The 24,059-nt window shown below is 43.3% G+C and overlaps 2 protein-coding genes across 2 annotated transcripts in view; both read right to left on the bottom strand.

Annotated features, from left to right (window-relative positions):
• Positions 1–2,179: 2,179 nt before the first annotated feature.
• Positions 2,180–4,755, bottom strand: LOC140896524 (ferritin heavy chain A). Its single transcript, XM_073308449.1, has 4 exons — positions 4,456–4,755; positions 3,933–4,079; positions 3,341–3,466; positions 2,180–2,402 (listed from the first exon to the last, which is right to left on the bottom strand). The coding sequence occupies exons 1-4, from the start codon at positions 4,555–4,557 to the stop codon at positions 2,247–2,249; spliced, it is 531 nt and encodes a 176-aa protein (XP_073164550.1). The 5' UTR covers positions 4,558–4,755; the 3' UTR covers positions 2,180–2,246.
• Positions 4,756–15,598: 10,843 nt separating this feature from the next.
• SLC12A4 (solute carrier family 12 member 4) overlaps positions 15,599–24,059 on the bottom strand; it is a 75,283-nt gene continuing 66,822 nt past the window's right edge. Inside the window, exons 21-24 of the mRNA XM_073307579.2 lie at positions 23,870–23,977; positions 22,872–23,056; positions 18,998–19,131; positions 15,599–17,190 (exon numbers count right to left, since the gene is read on the bottom strand). Of these exons, the coding sequence (XP_073163680.2) occupies positions 17,099–17,190; positions 18,998–19,131; positions 22,872–23,056; positions 23,870–23,977 (519 nt within the window). The 3' untranslated portion in view covers positions 15,599–17,098. The remainder of the gene's footprint in view (positions 17,191–18,997; positions 19,132–22,871; positions 23,057–23,869; positions 23,978–24,059) is intronic.

Here is a 24,059-nt window from a genome sequence, read left to right as displayed (position 1 = left end):
AGGGGGTCAGGTTTAGAAAAAGATTCAGAGCAGCCACTAGTGAGTGTTATTGGCCACACTGAGGCCACCAAAAAAATAGTTCCAAGAACCCCTGCACTAGGGAACCTCACTTCATAAGGTTAACCAGAGACCGATAAATTTACTACCATCGGGTTAGTGAGAGTTTTGCATTAAGTTTGACAGATATTTCTGTGCTGTAGAAACTACTGCAGCATATTTACCTGCTAGTTTAAAGCAGCTTTGTGGTCCTTACCCAGGGGCCTGGTTTTAGAGATTATCCATATGTCCTAAAGATAGGAAGGGCCTCATAGCTTCCCTCTCACTGTAGTACAAGATCACACACAGAGAGAAGATTTTGCAGACAAATTGCAGCAGTTGTGCCAGTGAAACTATTTCCCTCACCTACTAGTCTTCCCCCAGCTGATTTTTTGAACCTATTTCTTCCCTTCAGCTACTCAGCTTGAGCCCCAGATAGAAGACAGCATAGCTACAGTAGAGCGAGAAAAAAAAATAAAAATACCCACACCCCCCAGATTTTATTCTCAGACAAAAAAAGTCAAGCAACAGATTTCAGCTCCGCTATGGGTGCTAGTCTTCAGGACCAGCATGCAGCTGCTCCCGTCCAGGCTGTACTTGTCAAACCGGGACTCTCCTGTACCATTCTGGGGCACTCCCAGATTGGTGAGGTGGTCTCCCAGCTGCTTGGTAGCCTTCACTTGCTCCTCCATTAGTGGGACTCTTAGAGTCACAGCTGCAGTAAAAGAAGAAACCCAGTCCAGCCCTTTTGCACTTCACAGTCATGATTAGACCAGGTCAATATTTTGCCACCTTGTTACTACAGAAGATAAAATGCCAAGGTTGGTTCTGCCTCAAGGTCTGGCTGCACTAGCTAGTTTGAGGACTAATGAAAAAAGCCACTGGAAGTGATGAACAGCTGATAGCCTACTGCTCAGGCACCCTTGACCCAAGTCCATGCAAAAAATGGAGACAACTGGTACAGGAGTTGCTTCGTAAGTAGGTTGCTACATCTCAAAGGGACCTGGGCTTCTAGATGGAGAGTAGAACCTGGGCCACTGCAGTGAGGGTTGAGAGAACCACATAACAGGTGAAAACTGCAGCCCATGTATAACCGGGGCCAGAAAAAACACTGGAACTTCAGCTCTAGAAATAGAAGTGTGTGGGGTGGGAGGGAAGATCAGATCCTCCACACTGCAAACCTCTATGTTAGTAGCAGATTGAGAATGGACCCAGTCTCCCCAGAAAGCAACATGTGTCTTCCTTTTGTCCATTTGTTTCCCCCTCCCTTCCCAATATCAGGGTCTCTCTCACACACCCACCCCCCTGCTGGGAAGTCAGAGGTGTCATCACACAATGCTAGAGGCTCACAAGACTCCTCCCTCTTTGATCCATCCCAGTGGAACTAGGAGTTCCCTTACACAGCACAGATAACAGTAGGGAACTTTAACTGCATAACCTTGCTTCTAGCTGCAAACACATCCAAGGCAGTGATTCTCAAACTTACATTCCCCGCCCCCCCTCCAGAAACCATACCTTATGGCCACCCAGCTCTGAAGGCAGTGCTGAGCCAGCCCAGGAGTAAGGGAGGCACTCTTTCACAGCAGGCTTAGCACCCTATTGCCACCCTTACTTCTGCCACCCCAAGTCTTGCCACCTACTGGTAAGTGATTGGGGTGGAAGAGCCATAGCCCAGGTGGCAGGGCTCTGGCTGTCCCCTTTATCCCTACTTCCCAGGCGTGTGCAGCCCCTCTGCATGAGCCCCAGCCACCCAGAGCTCTTAGAATCATTGAGCTAAGGGGAACTCATGCTGTGATTTCACACCACCATCCCAAAGTCACTTCCTGGCAGACAGTTCCCTGCACCATTGCCCCATGGAGACACTGACCCATCATAGCTCTTCTACCACCAGTTCTTTAGTCTCAAAAGACAAGACACCCCACTACCCAGGAACATGCCTCAGTCATTTCCCCCCCCCCCCCCACCTCACAAGATGCCTGCTCTTCTTAGCAAGTCACTACACATTAGCATTCATCCACTACAGCGTGTGTGGAGAAACCAGCCTGCATCCCCACTTTGAGTAATATCACATGAACCAGGTTACACCAGAAAGCAGAGATTTTATTCTTGGTATTTAGGTAAGACAAGGCATCTATTTTCTGATCTATATCCAGAGTAATGCAGCTATGACATCATGATCTACACTATGGGTCAGGTCCCTAGTAGGGAGCTCAGCTGCTCTCCCCCAGGGTGTGCTTGTCAAACAGGTACTCTCCCATGCCATTCTGGGGTGCTCCCAGGCGCTTCAGGTTGGTGACATGGTCTCCCAGCTGCTTGATGGCCTTCACCTGCTCCTCCAGGTAGTCAGACTCCAAGAAGTCACATAACTGCAAAAGGAAAGGGACTCACTCCTGCTCCTATAGGCACAGCTGCCAAACTTAGAAGCTACAACAGTCTTCTAGTGGTTCTCAGGCCTGCCTATACTAGTCATGTGTTTAACTCAAGACTTCACCCATTGGTTAACTGGCCCTCATTTCATAAGTTTCTATTTCACCAATTTGACTTTTGAGGATGCTCAGTGGCTCAGTCACTGAGCAAGCAGACTTCTACATCAGAAGAAAGTATTAGGGCCAGCTCTTGTAGCAGCTCCAACTCTATAAGACTCAAAAGGGGCATGTCGAGTCCAGCAGAAGGGTAAAAATATTCCATGTGTCAGGTATGTATACCTGAACGGTCAGAATGAGCATTTGTGCAAGTTCCTTCTTACCCACCCCTGCACACTCATCCATGGCCAGGTCTGAAGCCTCAGGGTAGGTCTCTTCCCCTCCCCGACAGCAATCTAACTAAAAGCAAAAAACTTTTGCAGGGGCAACTTAGCCTACTGATACACCCTGGTCAGTGGCCACACACCACATAGTTCCCATGTGGGAGCAGCCTGTTCTGGTGCCAACACAGGGATTGCTCCTAGGGAAGAGGTGGCTAACCAGACAGCTGTAGAAGAGTTAGGAAATGCAAGAGATTATTTTGCAGCTCTCATATCTTTACCCTCTCCTGCCCTCCCACATTAGGATTTTTCAGTCTGCAATTAGGGGGGAGGGATAGTTCAGTAGTTTGAGCAGAGGCCTGTGAGTTCAATCCTTGAGGGGGTTATTTAGGAATCTGGGGCAAAAATTGGGGACAGGTCCTGCTTTGAGCAGGGGGTTAGACTAGATGACCTCCTGAGACCCCTTCCAACCCTGATATTCTATGATCTATCTTCTAAAATGCTGGTCCAGACAAACCTACTCTTCTGACACCATCAACCCACATAAAACAATTAACTCACATGGGGGTCATTCCTCTCCATAGCCAGCTTGTGCAGGTCCAGTAGTGCCTGGTTCAGAGTCTTCTCCAGCTGCAGGGCGCACTGCAAGGCCTCCAGGCTGTTCCCCCACTCATCCCGCTCTGGCTTCTGTAAAGGAGTGGCCACGGAGGAGAACCAGACATCACTCTCCTGGTTACCAAATTGTAGTTTTGCATCCAAAATAGCTTTCCACCCCCACCAAAAACAGCACTATTCATCCTTGTATTTAAGGTTCTATAATTATGAACTAAAGCCATTGCTTATGAAGTGATGGAGCAGATGGCCTGGTCACAGCTAAGCAAACCTAGTCTGTGCTTTTAGGCTTATCAGAGGCCCACCCATGCCTTCAGATACCCTTTACTAGAGGGTCAAAGGCTGATGTTTTTGAGACATGCAGCTCTAATTTACCACAGGAATAACTCCATTTGGGATAATCAGAGGTCTCCCAAGGAAGGCCCATTGCTTTCCCCTTAGAAAAAGCAAGTTCTACCTCTACCCCCACACATGGTGATTAACCTCAGTGTAGCGTCCACTCCCCCACCCTCCCAGGGAGGCACATTGATTTGTTACATACCTTGATGTCCTGTAGGACAATGCAGCCCCCTCGCTTGTTCTGGTATTTCAGGAACTTCTCTGCATGCTCCCGCTCCTCATGGGACTGCTCCTTCAGGAACTGGGCCACATGCTTCAGGGCCACATCATCACGGTCAAAGTAGTAGGACTGAGGAAGAATCCAGGAGTTTAGTGAAGGTACTACAGCCTCAAGCTGACAACAGCATATAATCAATCCTTAAACTTAACAAGGAACATATCTGCTCATATGAACAAGTTTTCCCACAAAGAAGCCTCAGAAATGGCTTGTAAGAGTCAGACTCAGAGGCTTCTCCACTAACAAGTCACAAAACCACAAGTGTCAGAAATAGTCTTATCCCCTCACTGCTCTCCTGTATTGTCCACTTGTACAGGATAAGAGGTACAGCATACAGCTAGAGTACTTTACAAAAAAAACATATAGTAGCAGACAAGCTAGCTCTCATATGAGAGAAAACAAATGGATTTGAAAAAGCCTAACAGCACAGCTCTTGTACTACACTCACCAGGGACAAGTAAACGTAGCCAGCATACAGCTCCAGGTTTACCATGCGGTTGACAGCAGCTTCACATTCAGGATGGAAGTTCTGGCGCACCTGGGACTCCATTCTTCTATCTGGAAGATTTAGCTAGAAAGGATCTCAAGAAATTTCTAGGGATACTAAACACTACCAAGAACAGAGCCCAGTAAAATACCAGAAATGTTCTTCTTCACAGATGGTATTAATGCTGTCCAGAGCAGGGAGTGGGTGTGATTAACAGCTGCTGCTGTCCAATAGAAATGTCCTTCTTCCCTACTGCACCAGTCACCTTTGAGGGCTGGATCCTAACACAGTATCCACAGGTGAGGGCATGACTCAGCAGTAGGACCATCCTTGTTGCCACATTACCCCTGGAGCAATGGGGGAGATTGACAGTTTGTTATTAGATGAAAATTAGGAGTATTCACCAAATTAATTCAGTTTCCTACAAACCCTTCGGATACAGAGAAGGTGGCAAATGGAAGGCTTTATTTCTTACCCCTTCCCAAAGTGTCCTTAGGTCAGTGTTTCTCTAACGTATTACACCTGGGAAACCCTGGTCATTTTCTTCCAGTATTCAGAAGGCTCTCAGACAACCGATGAAAATGTTATTAAAGACACGGAGGCCCTGTCATCTGAAGACATATTGAAACTATTTAGTCTGGAGAAGAGATGAAAAAAAGAGGGGACCTGAGTGAGACATAAAATAAAGAAGGTATGGAGACTTTAAATTGGGTGCTCTTTCATCATTAGAAGAGAACAATGAGATATCCAATAAAATGAAAGAGATTTAGAATGGATGAAAGGAAATGCTTCTAGGCACAGTACATATATATCCTGTGGATCTCACTGCTGGAAGATACAGGATTGAGGGCAAAAGCTTAAAAGGATTTTTATAAGATATTAAATATGTATATGACTGAGAACATGCAGTTTCTTTAGATCAGATAAAACATGGTTAAATGGGGGAGATGGCCCTTCATGCTTTAGGGCATGTACCAGCTGCCAGCGTCAAAAGTTACAGAGTTGATTGGCTCATGCCTTTTTCTTTAAAGAAACAGAAAACTGCAGAGTTAACCCCCTTATTCCACCCAGAACTCTGAGTAGAACCTATTTTGGGTCCAATAAAAGGCAGCAGCTTATTTCCCCCTGTTAAGTGTAATCTAAGCATTTTGTATTGCTGTACACTTCTCTCATGCTGGAAGAGAGATTGTCGGGGGTCAAATTTTACAGGCACCCATGCAACCTAATGCAGAACAGGTTTTAATTCCTGTTAGCTATGCAAAAGACCTTGGCCCTTTCAGAAGCTGTTTAGCAAATAAGGAAGAATCACCCCCTGGGTAGGGTATTAACTTGGGACCTCAAAGACCTGGGTTCAATTCCCTGCTCTCCTATAGGCATCCATAGGTAAGTCATTTAGTCTTCCTGTGCCTTCTGTAAAATGGGGATAATGTACTTTCTTGCCAGGGTAGGTGTGGGGTGTTCTGAGGATTAAAACATTGTGAAGTGCTCAGATACGACAGTAATAGAAGCCAGATGAATGTCTTAAATAGGGGGGCTGGATTATATGACTTTGGTTATTTCAGCAGTGTTCTATGGCTTCCTTTCTGTTTTCCTCACCTTGGTAACCTTGAAATATTGCAAGAGTTAGGGCAGAATGCATAGTCCATGGGAGAAGTTGAAGGCAAAGTTGAAGCTCACTTTATTTGACCTACTGGTTACAAATATATAATCTCAACTATATGGTGTCCATCATTGCATGGTTTGAAAAATCTAATACTGACGTTTCAGTGCTTATTGGACACATCACTTCATCTCTTTCTGCCTCTGCTAACACTCAGTACAATTTCTATCTTATCTCCTGGAGAGTGGAGGTTAGAGAAATAATTATTGTTTGTAAAGCACTTTGGGAGCTATAGCGAATATATGCTAGAGAAGAGCAAAGCGCTAGCTATTAATCTGTGATCATGTTTACACAGCAGTACTCAGCTTTTCTATATTCTGCTTGTGACTGAGATGTCTCAGCCATTTTGTTTCTGGATTCTTTTATCTCCACTCCATTGTCTAGAATATAAGCAATGAACACAAAGATTAGTCAATTATTAGCTGCTGCATCACCTAAAATATGGGCTGCAAGATCCTTTGGTCTTTTTATTGCCGAAGCAGTTTTTTCCAGAGAGAAGCATTAAGGGACAGCACCTCAGATGGTGCTCAACTGAATATCACTGGCTCCTGTCTTAGATCTCTCACAGGGGCACTCCATTCCTGTATCCGGAGCTGCTTCTTGTGCGACAATTTGAAGACCCATTTTTCAGAACCCTTTACTATGCTGCTTTCAGATGTAGTCTTTTTGGGACCTATTCAACGCTCCTTACTCACGTAACAGTCCCATTAAAGGCTACAGGGGCAAAACGCAGCACTGGCCTACAAGCAGGCACAATTCCCAGTGCTGTTAATGGACATTGTGCCCATTCATACCCATACTGAATTTGGTCCTGCAAAGTTTATCTTTATAGAGTGCTGGATGAGGCTTGTGTCTGGTTCTTCTCATTGCTGAACTCTGCCATAGAAAAGGGTTTTCTCCTTTTATTACAATGTGGTTGTGCTTTTCCCCCACCATTTTATTCAAGCACTGGGGGTGACGATTGCAGCATTTATGCTGGGTTGTAAGGGAGTTGCCTTTTTTTAAGTGCCACTGATAGGAATACCAGCTTTTTACTAGGGTAGACCATGTCTATGGGGCAGAACTGGAGATGTTTTCTATCCTGTGTTTCTGCTAAAGCAGCAATAACTCAATTAAACCTGGCAGGGTCCCTCTGTCCTTTGGAGCATAATGACTATGGGAACATTAGCACAACCATGTCTGACACATTGCTACTAACTGAAACAGGAGCTGGACATTTCTATTGTCATCATGTGTTTGCTTCTCTACAGTAAACCAGGAAACATGAAGAACCAGGAATTTGTACCACTGCACTGAGGTTTCAAATATCAATGTGTAATTCTGGGAGCGGGGGGGGGGGGGGGGTTGGACACAGCAGCTTCTTTAGCAGTAATGATGCAGGAAAGCTGCTCAAATGGATTTGTACTCCCCTTTTTTCTGGTTTCATGTCATCTCTATTTGTACTCCTTGAGTTACCTGTAGAGCTGGTCTTACACACTATAACGTGCATCCAGGTCCACATTTCAGCCATTAGGACTCCCCTCCTGCCCCCCCCCCACAATTTGCTTGACACACAGCTCAGGTTTGCTGAAAGTGCCACCAGTCTGCGAGATCCTCGCTAAATCTCAAGGCTGTAAAGAAACTTGAAGCCACAAGCACTGCTTTAGCGGGTTTGGAATCTTATTAAAACTATTTTATTCAGGTCTCTTTGGTGGTGCCAATAAATCAGTCAACTGAATAGGCTTGTACCAGGGACTAAAGAAAGCCCAAAGGATCAGTTACAAAGTTCAAAAAACACATTTCCTTTGCCAGTTTCATCATCCTGATACTGTGACAATCTCTTTATCTTAACACATAAGGGGATTTCAAACTTATAAAAGAATATTTTAGAGGCTTCAATCTGTCAAGTGTGCAAATTTCTTGTTTTTCCTTTCCCCTCCATCTATCCATTATGTTGGCAGGACTGTCATTGCCACATGTTTTTTGTTTTAGGAAACTTTCACAGGTCCCCCAGTTTGGAGACACTATTGAATTTCCCTCAAATACGAGGTCAAGCAAGATGTATTAGGCAAGATTCCATTGTGGAAACACAGTTAGTAATGAGACTAATTAGATTTTGATACTTCAGACTGGTATGGGCAGGGTCAGTCCTCTGATCTTGTTAGGTTTTAAAGGGATTATGGGAATGACACTTCACCACCACTCCTGCAGTATTTCTGCACTATAGGCCACCTCAAGCTCCTCTTTAAATACAGTGTAACTACAAACAGATGTAGCTAAAGTTTGGGTACATTATGCTGTTTTCTAAAGTACAGAATCACCAATCATTTTTAATTTTAGGGAAGTAACTGTACTGACTTGCAATATCAAAAGAGCAGCTGAGGCTGCTGGATTGTGTCTCCTCCTCCCAATACAATTAGAATAAACTCATAATTGCCCAATTCTTGGTGTTCTCAGAATTGTCCAATTAAACAAGCACTCTCAAGTCCAACTGGATTGTGTTCTCTGGCTTTAGACCTCTGCTGTAGCGGTGAGTGGGTAAAGAAATGAGTATTTTCAACATAAGCTTATTTCTGAGATTTCTGTGACTTTCTGCTCTTGTTTAGCCCAGAGGTAACAGGTAAAGAGCCTCTCTCTCACTATGGCAGCACTTTTGCTTCCAGCCCCATGCAAAAGCAGAGTGGTCGGGAAACAAACAAGAACGGTGCTCTGAACACGTTGTACCATGGCTCTGAGGACATGTCATCTTTTCTGACCACATGGCACTGCCCCTCGGCCCCTTCCCAGAGCACAGGCACTAACTCTGACTGTCCTGGCCAGATTTTGGTAGTAACGTTATCTGTCCTCTGCAGTTTGAGCAGCATAAATTGTTATGATTGCTCCTAACCCTTAAACAATTGTCCTGTGTCACCCAAGCAGATGCAGATGGATGAAGTATCCTGTGGCTATAGCTGAATCTCTGTCGTGTTACTGTTAGGGACCCTTGCAGATGAAAGATACTATGTAGAACTAAGATATTAGAAAGAGGATAAACCCACTGCCCCACAATTAACTCCCTGCAAGGCCTTCATTCCATACAATCATTGTGCCAAACCTTACAGTCTTTTTGTGATGACCCAATAACTAATGTGTGTTACATAGCAGAAGGTACAGACACTGTAAATGGAGTATTCATACAGCCCCAAGGCAGTTTTCACATTTCTATTATGCCTCCTAAAGATCTATGGCCTGAGTTTCAGAGATGCTGAGCGCATGTAGCTCCTATTGCCGGCAAAGGCAGCTGGAGTTTCTCAGCACGGTCTGAAAGTCAGACTTACGGTTTTACCCAGTTATGGCTGTTTTAGACCTACTTCCTTCCATGCAAATACTGACTATAGGCCTGCAGGAAGAAAACCTGGGTAAAGGGAATACTAGGCACAAGGAGAAACACACAGCCTTTAAAATCTAATATTGCATTTTAGATGGACAAAACCAGAATGGATAGGTGGCCATGCGCAACTGAGAACTCTTGAGCTGTAGCCATAGCAGTGTCCTTACAGATTGAAAGACTCGGGCCCAGGGGGAATTTAGGTTCCTAACTTCAATTAAAATCCTGTATTAATGGAAGTTAGGAGCCTGAATACCTTTGAGGACCTCAGCATAGAGAAGAACAAATGCATGGGAGTTACACAGCTAAATCTGCCTATTGTATTAATTTAGGTGGAATATATGGGCTCAGAGAGTCAAAGGTGTTAACATAAGCCAGTCACTGTCCAACATTAAATAGTTTTCAACCAGGTTCGGGTTTGGTTATACAGAGACTTCAGCCTGCTTAGTACCATGGCAAATGTCTGCAAAACCTTTTACTAAAGATGCAGAAAAGAAGGAAAAACGGTTCAAGCATTTGAAATGTAAAGTATTAAATAAGTCTTTTATTTTATCAACACCCTTTATTCCCTTTCTCTCCAGCTAGTGGGTGAGGGGGTTTATAAGGCAAAATCCCTTGTTTGACAGTCTTTTAGATGGTATTTTACAACTGTTTTACAGCAATGTTGTAAAAATATATAGTTTTGGTCAGCTAAGCCAGACACAGAAGGAAAAAAAGAGAGAGATGGGAAAGAGGAGAAATAAGGGGGGAGTAGGTCTCATGTCCCAGGTGGTCCCACGAGTCAGCCAGAGCCAGTGGAGGTGGCAATATCATCTGGGTCCCTCTTTCTGGCCCGGCTAGAACAGCTCTCAGGATCCGATGACAAAGATCCAGCAGTGTTACAATGGATCCCAGCTTCTTTCACTCAGTAATTGTTGCACTCATGCTTCTCCCCCTGATTTTCAAGTATTTTAAGGACCCCCAAAGGAAGAGATGGGCAGAACAGTCCATCCTCTCATTATTTTATCCACTAATTAAGCCTAATTTCTGATACATCGATTTTGATGCATTGATTTCCAGTCCCACACTCCCTCTTGTTTACCAGGCATGACACATTCCTTGAATTACATCAGTAGGCTTTTCTATTTAGACTAATTCAGTCAGTCTCTCCTTTGCACCTTTTCCCATCAACATTTACCGTTACAGGTTATTGTGACACTTCATAAACTTTCTGAAAGTTGAGCTAACAATTAAGGTAAATATGAAGATCGAATTGCAGCAACATACCATAGGGAATAGGACAAAGGAAGGGTAGAAGAAAGTGCTCATTTGATTTGTATTTTAAATATTCATTTTGGTTTGCTAGCTCAGCTGTCCACTCCTTTACGTTGGGAAATGACCTACATTAATGCAGACAAGTTGTCAAGAATGGTAATGAATGGAACAGCACCTAACACACCTTTTATGAAAGGTAGTGGTTAAGCCATTCTGGCAAGACAAGAGTTGTGCTGGTTTAAAGTCTCCAGACAATAAACAGGGCCATGCTTTACCCCTGGTACAGCTGGCCTCTGAGGAAGTACATTGTGCTTGTCCTTGAAAGAGAAAAGCAGCCTGGCCCACAAAGCATTTTATTATGGGAAATGCTTATGTGGATTCTCAGGTGAAAGCAGATGAAAGGGACCCATGGAAAAATACATTCAGCCTTGAATATTGCCAGCTTATTATGAGGCAGTGTAGTTACATATTTTATTTAGCTCTTTAATGTTTCTCTGCCCTTTCCCCCCCCCCCTTTTTTTGAGCTCTGGTAACTGCTGTTTTCCATCTGAGAACCAAATTGAGGGTTTAACTAGTAAAATATGAAACTGAAAGCAGAGCATGCTTTTGTTATAAATTCAGAAAATTGTTTCAAATAAGGAGACATTTGACAGATACCCTGCGTATTCAGTTACATAAAGAGGGCTGTGTCATTTTTGCAAAGTGCTACATTTAAGTCACTTATTATTCTCATTAAGTCTTTAAATTAACGTTTGTATAACTGTTTCCAGGCCCAATAGTTCTTGCGACCGAGCAGTATATTCTGATGCTGTCTGTCAAACCTTCAGGGAAAAGTTGATCTGTAGCCTGCCTTAAGGCAGTCATCCAACAGCATTTTGAAGTCCTGCCAGATGATGGCCCATTTCTGTTCTCAGTCATACAAAAATAACTTATAAGTAGGCAAACCAGCTGAGAATGTACACATCAAGACATCCTCACGCAAAGCTACTTTTGGGTGTTCAAACCTTTATTTATTTAAAGTTTTTCATTTCCACACTCCTGGGTGTAGTGTCTGCTGGTGGCTGACACTGAAAAGAAATACCTAAAGGTGGATACTGAGAGAGCCCATTCCTGAAGCCCAGTTGGCCCAGCTGAAAAGCAAGAAATGTTATGAGGGGGCATGGTTTTGTGAGATTTCCTGCATGAAGTCTGGATTTTTATCTAAGCCTCTAGACTCTGCAACATGAAGGAATTGATCTAAGCTCCCAGAGCATCAGTTTGCCCATCCTATTCCAATTAATCGAATCTCTACCATATAAAATGTCAGGGGCTCCCTAGCGTACTTGCTCAACATGCCCTCCTAACTATATTTAAGCCACATACTTGACCAAGTCGTTAACATGCCATCATTCCACCGGCAATGGGATGGACAGCTTGCAGCACTAATATGACTATGCAATACCATTTGTTGCAATACCGCCAGATTAATGATAACGGTGGGACCCACCCTTGGCTGCTACCCTCTGACCCATTGCTTCCAGGGTGTGCCAGACTTTGACTTCCATCTGTCCTACAAAAAAAGGGAGGCACGAAATGGATGATGTCAGAGAACAGCCTAACCCCAAAAGTAAATGGGCCAGCTCTCTTTGCACTTTGTGTTGAGCAAATGGAACACAACACCCCAGTTGTTGGAGCAGAGGTGGGCAAACTACGGCCCATGGGCCACATCCGGCCCGTGGGACTGTCCTGCCCGGCCCTTGAGCTCCTGGCCAGGAGGCTAGTCCCCATCCCGCCCCCTCTGTCCACCCTTCCCCGCAGCCTCAGCTTGCCGCGCCACCAGTGAGGGAGGGGGCTGCACGGCGGGGGCAGGGGAGAGCAGGGAGGGAGGCTTGCCTGCAGCCCCAGGGGAGCAGATGGGCGGTGCCGGTGGTGGGAGCGCGGCAAACGCGGGCAGGGGGCTCAGGAGGAGCACTGGGCGGCCACACAACCGGCCGGAGAGAAGCGGCACTTTGAAGGGGAAACCGTCGTTTCTCTCCGGCTGCCCCTGCTCCTCCTGCGTCCTCTGCCCATGTTGCAGGGCCGCATTCCAAAAGGGGCTGGGGGGTGGGGGGGATGGATAGGGTTGGGAGCCCGGGGGGCCTGTCAGGGGGCGGGGGTGTGGATGGGGTCAGGGCAGTCAGGGAGCTGGGGTCCCAGGAGGGGGCGATCAGGGGACAAGGAGTGGGGGGGTCGGGAGTTCTGAGGGGGGGCAATCAAGGGGCAGGAAGTGTGACAGGGTGGATAGGGTTAGGGTTTGGAGCGGCACAGCCTTCCCTACCCGGCCCTCCATACAGTTTTGGAACCCTGATGTGGCCCTCAGGCTGAAAAGTTTGCCCACCCCTCTGTTAGAGGCTGGAGCCTGCGATGTGAGAGGCTATAGGGAGAGATTGTCTTCAGGCCTGTCACCTGCCATGTTGTGTTGTAACAACTGCTGCGGCCTGCCATGACCAAAACTCACTGTAGGGGGGCACCTGGTATTTGGAGTAAGGCAGCCGGCATTGTTTCCTCTAAAATTACTGAGCTTTGAATGACATCTTCTTAGCTACTTCCTAGGCCTGCTGTAAGTTTGTGCCCAGTTTTTACAAGAGGATTGTCTTGGAGATTGTTATGCCTTCAGCAAGAGCTGTGCTTGTTGAATACAGAAAACCAACCACTCCCCTGGTTTGAAAGTACAGCTCTGAATTTAACCAAGCATCTTAGCCTTGGCAGTATCTTCCGATAAAACAGTGGCTAAATGATGAGGGTATAATTGCTCCAGAGTAATTTTAATCTGTCGACCTTCAGAGCACACCACAAGGCACTCCTAAACAAACAAATATTGTTAGGATGATGCATGGGGAAATGGGGAACTTGATTTATTTTTGTCTGAATGAGTGGGAGTTTTGTTTCTTTATCTAATTAATTACATGCCAGGTACCTACAGTAAATAACATGAAAAATTCAATAAGAATGGAGCCTCAGCAGTGGTTTATAAACAATCTGAAAAACTGCCTGTTTCTTCAAGTGAACAAAACTCCCAAATGACTAGCACTCTAGTTCCCTCTTGTGGATTTGAGTGTCTAAACTTCAACAGTTTTGCAGCATCTCTCCCACTATAAAAGCTAAGTTTCAATAGCAGAGTCCCACAGTGGTCTTCAAGGAAAATACTGCTCCATTGTGAGTTTCGTAAAAAATGGTGTCTACGAGTGACAGCAGAGATTCTGATGCTTGTAGTGCATTAACATCTCTCTTGTCCCAGGCAGGGGGAGGACGTGCAAATATTGGTATCTTTTCTTTCAAGTGACAGTAAAGATTGCCATTTGCAATTTAAAATGCCATCTCGGCCTATAATATTTACATTTTTGATAAACAATAGTTTGCCCAAAGAAGAAATTTCACCTGTGAGCTTAGTCTTAGCCCCAGACTTATGCTAAATGTTTGTCAGCTTGTTATAAACTGGATCATTGCCAGTGTGAACAAGTTTTGTGCATCTCCCCCATTACTGATGGTCTTGTAAACATGATCTGATGTGAACCCATTACATTAAAGTTAAAACACAACACACAGGAGAAACATGAATAAGTGCAAGCTTTCTGCTTGAAAGAGAAATCTGGGTAGCTTAGGAAGGGAATGAAAATACCCATTCAGTTCCTCAACAAGCAGCAGCAAAGGTGATTCAACTAGATTATACCTTTTTGCTTTGAATGTTTTCCTGTTCTGCCTGTTCCACTCCATCTCTCCCACGAGTTTGCACTGGACTTCTGCCCCCACCCCCCCTTACATCCAATAGGAGAGGCTGAGAGATTTGGGGAGGCGGGACTAAAAAAAATTAGAGTAAACACTTTTGAACCCCCTATAGTAATGGTTCTCAATTATCCATAACATTTACTAAATAGCAATGACCAGACCCAATTTTGTGTTTGCTGTCTGTATATTCCTTAGAAGTCTTTTTTCTTTTTTTTCTTTTTTTTTTGGGGGGGGGATGCTTTGCTCTTCCACAACATCATTCATGGGAGGATTGCTTTACAAACGTTACTGTGCACTTCACATGCTCTACCTTTTCAACTTGTTCTAAAACAAAGAGTAAAAATGATTCATGCTGCCAGAGCCTGGGCTCCAGTAGAGTTAGCCGTTTAAGCAAAAAATCAGTTCTCCAGTACAGAGCAAGCCCCAGCGTCCTTAATTGTGCCAGTACTCTTCAAAACTCCATCCCACCCCAGACATATTTCACTGGGAGGGACCCGTGTCCTTTTCCTGAAAGGGAGCACTTCCTTAGACTAGGGTGTGAATTGTCTTAGTGGACATTGCTCCTTGGAGGGTTGAGAAGGGGGAGAGAACAAACATGGAAATGTGAAGAGCGGTTCAATGTAGTACCCACCCGTCAGTGACTTGACATGCTGGATTGTTTTGCCAGAGTTCTGGCATACACACACCGATTACATCCGGGATACACTGACAGAAGTGGAAAGAGCAGGAGTGCTTGCAACAGGAAGAGGAGATCAGACAACCAGAATATTTGATATAATTCCATAAGGATACCTCTGTGCCCACACTGGGTAAGACATCTCTATCCACCCCAGGTTATACAATTCTCACTGTGCTCCACACCATGGCAACCCCAATATACACAGGGATAGAGATCAGCATCTCCTAATTAAAAAAAAAAAATCACAGCCCCTGCTATTTCACTAAAGGATACTTTTGTACAGCATTAATTGTAACCATCCAGTAAAAACACCTCGGTGTCATTATGACCAAGTCAAAGAAATATTTGCATAATGTGAAGTGGCACATTATCTTTCTACAATAGAAGAAGAGGGGAAGGAAAGAAGTTAGAGGGTCACACATTTGGAAACTAGTAAGTGTTTAATACAATGTATCATCAGTCTGTGGAACTCACTGCTACTAGAAATCAAAACATTTATATGATTATATCAACTGCTATCCTAGACAGAATTAAAAAATGTATCAAGTGTATCAACCTTAATGCTTCAGTATATGCCAACCACTAACAGTTAAGGTGAAGAGAAAGTCCCTCCTGTTCCTCCCATAAATATGTTAGCGCACAGTTATCTATTATGGGGTAATATATACCAGGCAATGTCAGACAAGACTTTGGCTGGGGTGTCAGTTCTTATGTTCCTTTAACAGTTAGCAGTCTATACAGCTGTAGTTGAACAATCCCAATTCCATACAATAGAGAGAGTGGGGTGTGCATACAGCATATAGAACTCCACATTGTTTAATAATTAAGTGTATGCAACATTTTATTGAAAAAATATGATCCTTCTGTACAGTAAGTATAATTTAATGGGCTTGGTAAAAGACAAGCCTACAAAAAAGCAGCTCCTGCCCTTGTGCAGGTGCAATCCATCGCTGTGTGCAATGCAGCACCTCTATTTCCATGTACTGGATTCTCAGTATACTCAGAATCATACAATGATGGGCCGGAGGAATTTAAAATGGAGAAGAACTGCACAGGACTTCTCTTCAATCCGCTGATGGTTTGAAATTGATTTAAGAAACCTCTCTGTGAAACTCCTAGACTATTTGCATCTGTGTTTCCAATGTTTCTAACAAATAAATATAAAAATAAATAGGGACCTGCCTCCTCCAGAAGTCTCAGAAGCTACACACTGTTTGTAGCAATCTACATACATAATCAACTATATCAACATAATTTATTTAAATCTATAAATGTATTAAAGTATAAATTCTTATCCAATACTCGAACTGTAGTTCTGGAAACGAACCCACAAAACTGTAGCTTTGTCAGTCAGTTCTTACAACTTCGTGTTTTGTTTAGAAAATGCATTATAGCTGAACTTCAAAAGAAACTAGCTGCTATATAATGTAGTCCTATCCCCATAAACAAATATAAAAGCTTTTAAAATCTTGTTACAGTAACTGACTTTCGAGCCCTAACTTTATACACAGTTTCTAAAAACACTGCATGTTAGCACTGTTTTCTAAAAATAGGTTTAGTGTTAAAACTACATTCACAAATGCCAGAGTATCAAAGCAGAAGCCGAATAATATTGTAGATTCATGATTCACTTGTGTTGCCAGTTGGATGGTGTAGTACTGCAATACAAAAGATATGTATGTAGCAACTGGAGTGTCACTAGACAGAAAACCAATGGAATCAGTACTAAGATCTACGGCATAGTGTAAAGGTTGGTGAGAAAAGTCTAGTAGTCATTCAGGAGACTGGGTGGATGATGGAAAGTCTGTGTTTGTTTGAGGGAAGGAGGAGAGAGAGAACCTATTTTCTTCTCCATTTACAACTGGAATGTCCTTTGTCATCAAGAAGGTAAATGTGCGATGGGGCAGAAAGCCATATTAAATCAAGAGTAAATGGTGATGACTTCACGACCACCTCCTCTAACAAGTAATACTCTCTCCAAGCCCTCTGTCAAAACTTCCAGGAATTCCATATCTGTATCAGTGAAGTCAAGGACAAAAGATATTTTATAACTTAAATGCAGACACTGAGTCACTAGTGTCCTTTTTACTGAACAGTAATACAATAGCAATAAGCCTAATACATTGAGTGCAACTAAAAATCTTGAGCAATTTCTTCAAACAATCCTCCTAGATTTCTTAAAAATAAATTTATTTGTATGTCAGCTGCAACCTTGGGAGATTGAGTTCTTCTCAATAGTATGGGCAAACTTTTTAAAGAACTAGTAGAGTTGTAGAGTTTAAGTTTCTTATATTGATATAAACATTCCATATTCATGGCTCAATATACTTTGTAAATGTTTATGCTTTGAAACCAAATGAAAGGCCAAATTACATTTTAGCAGTAAATTAATTTATTGCAATTTGACTGAATCTGACAGATCTGCGTTGTCTTTGTGGACCAATATAGCATCAAGCACAAGATGTATGGGATGCCTCAGCCATATTTTGAGTCATGTTTCATCCATGTTTTTCAAACACTGCTCCCTTCAAACTGGGTCTATAACAGGGCAGGAGTGGACAGTTGTCCACCATGAGATTTTAATCTAAGCCAAACTGTAGGGGGAGCTAGGGAAAGCAGAGGGACAGCTGATTCACAGACAGTATACTACCGAGAAATTTCTACCAAGCTGCATCTATTCCTTAAGCTGTGAGCAATAGGAAGCTATTTTAGTGTCTCACAAAAACTCAACATTTTCCCTGCTTTAGCAACATACCTGAAGCCACAAAACGTCATATATTACCCAAGCCACTTCCTAGGGAGGATGTCCATACTGGCTCCTAGGAACACGCTCTCAACCTCTCTGAAAATGTGAACCTCCCTGGAAGTGCATCTTACGCCTTGTCTTCACTGCCACTTTACAGCACTGCAACTTTCTCACTCAGGGGTGTGAAAAAACACCCCCTGAGCACTGCAAGTTTCAGCACTGTAAAGTGGTAGTGTAGACAGTGCACCAGTGCTGGGAGCTGCGCTCCTACTGCCGGTAGCTACTCCCCTGGTGGGGGTAGGGTTTTTATAGAGCTCTCTCCCAATGCTGGTGCCTCAACTACACAGACACGTTAAAGCAACGCTTTAACATTGCTAGTGAAGACATACTTTTACTCACCCCTACAGATTCACAGACTGGCTAGATTTCAGTTGTTATGAAATTACAAACCTAGGGCCAAACAGATGATAGATTTGAAGTTACCATGTCAGAAGTAGATCATTTGTTAGTTTAATTATACTAAATGCCTCTTTAGAATCCATTCAGGAAGCGTTAACCCTTTTCCCCCACTCTCCTTCTTGATTTTTGTGTAAAGGAATTCATTCTTAGTAACTGCTTCAGCGTACAATAAGAAAAAGGTAGCTACTATTCCTTGAAAGAGCAAAACATCATTTCCATGTGAAGTAATGTCAGATTGTTTAGCCTTATTCTGCAGGAGGCAAAACTCCTGCTACTGAATTTCCTTACCGTTGACAAAGCTTATGAAGGCAAGCCCATCAGAGAAAATGAAACTAATAAAGGAGTGTAGACAAGACAGGTCAGGCCCTATGACAGGTGACGTTAGCAAAGCATCCTGGGTACAAAACAGGAGAGTGGCAAGAGCAGACGTGACTTTCCCTTAAAAGTATTTACTGTATCTCAACAACCATGATTTACTACTTTCATACACAAATAGAACACTAAGTTACACTTATTTCGGTTTAAATAAATATCTTTGATAGGCAAAGTATAAAACCTGGTTAGATAGAGAGATGCATATTTTGAGTATCGCCTTGGCTTTCCTTCAAAGGATACAGTTTTCATCACCATCTATGTTCTTTGGAGGGCCAGGCATGTTGAGAAGAACAAGTCTGGCATCATGAGATCTATTTACAATTACTTCATTTAACTTCACTGCAGTGTGCATTCTTCTGACATTTGACTGGTTCCTGTTGAAGAATCACATGTTTACTATTAGAAAAAAACTGTAAAACTGAACTGGAAAAAAAATCACTAGAAAAATACCTTATAATGATCATATCTACAAAATGCTATTTAAAATGTCACCTAATCAAACATGCACATTTTTTCCAGATTTTATTTTAAAGGTACAGAGTTATTTGTACCTCTACATGTTTGGAGTTAATACTATTCCACTAGTTTTTGTGATCTGTGTTCTGAAGGCATCATTTAACTTATTTCCCATTCCACTGCTGTCCTTGGTCTCTCCTAAGCAGCTATTGCCAGATTGCATGAGATAAGAAATTCACCTTAAGATCACCAATACAAATATAAACTCTATTGCACTGAGGGCCTCATCTACTTACTCATTGATGGCAATGGTAGGAGTCTCATTGACTTCAAGGGGCTTGGGATCAGGCCCAAACTGAGTAAGACATGGGCTGGAGTGGATGGTTATTGACTATTAAAAGTGGAAAATACCACGGTCATCCACTGTGACCTCAGATTAGAGTTGAGCTAGAATTCTTGAAGTGAGTGTCACAGTCAACGACTTGTAACAACGTAAGGAGCATTCCACCAAACCAGCAGGGCTTTCAAGCAGGGCCTTATGCTCCTACAGCAAGGGATAAATCACTAGCCCTATGCATCCGCCCAAGGGGAATAAGGCACCGCCCCCTTCCTCACTTGCATGGGCCACCCATGACTTGAGTATCAGTGCAGAAAGGAAAGCAGGCTCTACAGAGCCATTACTGCTCCCTTGCACAGATGTCTCTGCTCCTGCCAATGCGCCAATCAGCAAAGCCAGCAGCGCAGGTGTGGTACATTGTGCTGAGTGTAAGCCTGGCAGAGTTTACTTCTGGTCCTTGGGTAGCATAACTACATGCGGCCTCTTTCTCAGGGCACATTGCAAAACAATAGCCCAGATCACGCTGACCAAAAATCCCCCACTCAACACACTAAAGTACAGAAAAAATCCTCAACTCTGAGACTTCCATGTCTCACAGATAACTCCAGAATAGGGTGACAGCAACACCAGCCCACATTTCTAAGAAGTGCACCTGTGTTTTTTGAGCTGCAAAACACTCATATCCTCACAAAAAGCGTCCAGGCTTTATTACACTGAAAATATGATCACATCAAACCAATCCATGCTGAATAAGAACTGGAGAGTCAGGGAGTCATTTTTAGGCAGAAGATGTCTCCTTCCAATACGAAATTAACTACTACTGTGGTTAATAAGGGCTAAAAAGGGAGAACAAAACAAAAGACAGACAGACAGATGCAGACCTAAAGGAAAAATCAATTATCCTTTGCAACTTGGATAATGATTTCTTTATTACTATTGATGCTTTTCAGTCAAAACCAGATATTTTAGGGAAAGGGGTTAGATAAGAACCCATTTTACATGCTACAAATTATGGTAACAGGCCTTACTGAACTCATTTCTTTTCTGGAGGCTTTTTTGTTTTTGAAGTCAGTTTAATTTTAGCTTTTGTCTTGTGATGATTTATGGGGCTGCATGTTCATTGACATTTCGTAAAGGAATAAACTTCCCAAAACATTCAGGAAGTGGCAGATACACTGAGATGACTCATTTACACCACCTTACCAAGAGACAGTGCTGCTGCAGAGAACTATTTAGGGGCAAGATTTACAACAGGGTTCAACTTGCCCCATTTGGAATACTTTCCTTGTGATGTCATGCTATGGGCGCAGGTTTTATTGAAAAAGTGAGCACAGCCTCTGCCTCTTCCATGTCAGAAACAGAAACGTCACCGACAAGGGAGGTAGGACATCATTGTACTACAACAATGGGAGATGACGAAGGAATTGTTATTTTTGTATTTGGAAGAGATCCAAAGAGACAAAAATAAAATTTCAAGGTGACCCTTAAAACTGGCATCTATCCAGAGAGCTGAGAAAATGCCATTAATTGTGGTGTAGGCATATAAGGAATGGTTCACCCAGCCTCCAGGAGAGACAATGAACAGTGTGATTCCTCTGTTATATGAGCAGCCAATGAGAGTTTGGTCTGAGGATGTACAGCTTCTGATTGTGTTGACACCTTTCCCTCTAATTGATGTGTAGACATTTGGGCTGGGGTTGGAGCCCTAGTTCTGGGACCCTGCAAGGGTGGAGGGACCCAGAGCTTGGGCTCCAGCCCAAGCCCGAACATCTTTAGAGCAATTTTTAGCCCCGCAGCCCAACCCCTGCAAGCCCAAGTCAGCTGACCCAGTCCAGTCGCAGCCATGCCGCAGGGCTTTTACTCCTGTGTTGATGTACCCTTAGGGACAACTACTCTCCCCAGCTGGGCACTAACAATCTGTGAGAGGTTGGGAGGGGAAAGGCAAGAAAGAGGAATCGCACCACTCCCACAAGTTACTGAGCCAGCCCAGAGCCTGCTGCTGCAGCCTATGACCTTCGTGTCCTCTCAGCAGTTGGGGTATAAAGGACTGGAGGATCCAATGAGCTGCAGTTCTTCCAGACCAGCACAGCCTGCTACAATCCCCATTTGTGCCCCGTTGTGCAGGAAGCCCTGGTGGACCTGATGTTCCTTTGGGGACAGGATTGGGGGCACGTGTAGACAGAACTGGACTTGAAAAGAATCTCATTTCAAGCTGCTATGCAAGCTATTGCAAACAATGGAGAGTAAAAACATTCAAACGATGGTAAAAGCACTTTGACCGTGTCTTTTGCATATCATATTTAAGCTTGTGACAAAACTACAAAGAGCTAGAGAAGTTCAAGTCAGCACTGTCCTGAATTTCTGTCCTGTACGACAGGCTGAACTTTGGATTTCCCACCATCTGATATTGTGTCCCAACAATAACACACACCCTTTGATCACCCACACGGCGGTATGCCATTCTTGAAAACACAATTAAATGCTCAAACCTGAAGTTGTTTTTCCCTGAGTCAGTCCTGGTTAGACAGAGTAACTCTTGCAGACTTTGCTTTATGCTATTTCTAAGATACCTATCGCCCTAAGAATTAAGGACCCAATCTTGCACCCTTTAAAGACAATGGCAAGTTTCCCCTCAACTTCAAGCATGCGGGATCAGGCCCATTGTACAGCATCACATGTAGGCTAATAATGTCATTCCTTTTCATCTAGGGAGAATTCTTGATCTTCTCATTCCCATCCACAGAAAAGCATTTTTAAACAATTAGCAAAAAAACTTACAGGTTTTCCCACTCTCTGAAAGCATGAAAGGGAGGTAAGAGTACATCAGTTTAAATTTAAACACAAACACAGAATTTCTATGGCTTTTTAACAGTAAAATATACTAGAATTACCTATACCAATGAATAGGAATTTCAAACACTCAGGAATTCTCACTGAGTTACTTAGCAGTAAGTGATATGATCATCTGCCAATAAACTAGTTCTGGATGGTTCAGATACACACATATTACAGAAGGGATTACAGACAATTCTTCCGTATTATAAGAAGCCACAACTTAAGGGCCAATTCTAAAACTTTGGGGATACTTTTTAGTATTCATAGCCACATCCCACCTTTAATCTTAGGGTGACTAACTCTGCTGACTTTCCACTATTAAAGCCTCTAATGTTTAAATGCAAGAGAGACCTGAGCAGTACTAAATCATTTTTGTTTTAAAAGGAAGTCAAGTTGTTTTGTCATTAGGGATGGCATACAGTGGACAGCAGCACAACCGGACTTTAACCCAAAGTGGTCTGAGATATCGGCCCCAATGAGACTCACGGTTTAATACTGATCAGTTCTCTGAAGTTTTCCACTGCAGTGTTCCGGTTCCGTTTTTCAGAGTCACATTTCTCTTTTGTCCATGTCATCTGAATTTTATCAGGTACTGTCTCCCCCTCATCTTCTTCATCCGAGTACAGGCTTTCCAGCCGTATTATAGAGTGTCTGTCCTTTACCAGCTGGGCCTGAGAAGTGTTTAAATGGCAAGCTGAGTTCTACTTTCACAGGTTAATTTTATCTTTTCTGGATCCCTTTCACCAATTAAATAGCTCTCATTTCATTGTACTCTTCACCTGTGTTCAGGAGAGGAGCCAGAGCAGTTCACTAACACAAAGAGCAAAGAGGGTTATGGTGAATATGAGTCAACCAAAATTTGGACCAGTTGGGGTGTCTCTATACAGAGAAAGAGAGAACTTGACATCGTAAGGTAGTATGGAACCTGGCAGCCCAGACTGACCCCAAGCTGATGAAAACTGTTCTGCTCAGATGGAACAGGATGATACAAATTGAACAGCTTTGGTGGCCAAGTGAACTAGTTGCCTAGTTCTACCAGAATCCAAGACACGACATAAACCCACACTAGCAAAACAGGACGTGTCATGAAATGGGACAAACCCAGGATATCGCATGTACCGGAAACTCTTGAGACTTTCAAGAAACCTCCTGAGACTTACATTCTGAACTAACTGGACACCACATAATCATACAGGGAAATGCACAAAAGGCTTTTTACAGGTTACGTGACCGCCATGCATTCTTTCCTAGGACAAAGCATTTCTAGCATGGCTCCATGGCAAGATGTTAACCAATAGGAATAAACCTAGTTTTCAGACATTGCAACTGAAAAGGCTACACTGAATGTTCGTTTTCTTCAAGATGTGGGAGATGTCTGTATTAATTCATGGAAGTTTTACTATGCTATATGAAGGATATGAAATGGTGCTAGGAACAGCGCTTGGATTCATCCACCTTAGCTTTTTCTATAGTGAATGACATACCTCCCTTTCCCTTTCTGTTTTGGTCAGTCTCATTTGCCTCAGCATCTGAGATCTCTGCTCCATCATTAGGGTCCGCTCATAGGTATAAGCTGAAATATCACTGTTTTGCTGCAGAAATAAGAAAAATATTCTTCTTTGTAATCAAATAATTTACTAGCATTCAAACCTTAAGGAGAAATAGGATCAATCC

The sequence above is a fragment of the Lepidochelys kempii genome, chromosome 12 (assembly GCF_965140285.1).
Source record: "Lepidochelys kempii isolate rLepKem1 chromosome 12, rLepKem1.hap1, whole genome shotgun sequence".
Lineage (NCBI taxonomy): Eukaryota > Metazoa > Chordata > Testudines > Cheloniidae > Lepidochelys > Lepidochelys kempii.
The sequence above is the reverse complement of the archived record's forward strand: the minus strand, read 5'-3'. Positions and strand labels throughout refer to the sequence as shown.

What these genes read in the sequence shown, in the direction of transcription:
- LOC140896524 (XM_073308449.1), bottom strand. Translation starts at nt 4,557, where the DNA reads ATGGAGTCCCAGGTGCGCCAGAACTTCCATCCTGAATGTGAAGCTGCT. An exon ending in GCTACGTTTACTTGTCCCTG is followed by an intron (nt 4,080 to 4,455) that starts GTGAGTGTAGTA and finishes ATTCTTCCTCAG; the next exon opens with TCCTACTACTTTGACCGTGA. An exon ending in TGGAGAGGAATGACCCCCAT is followed by an intron (nt 2,403 to 3,340) that starts GTGAGTTAATTG and finishes TTCCTTTTGCAG; the next exon opens with TTATGTGACTTCTTGGAGTC.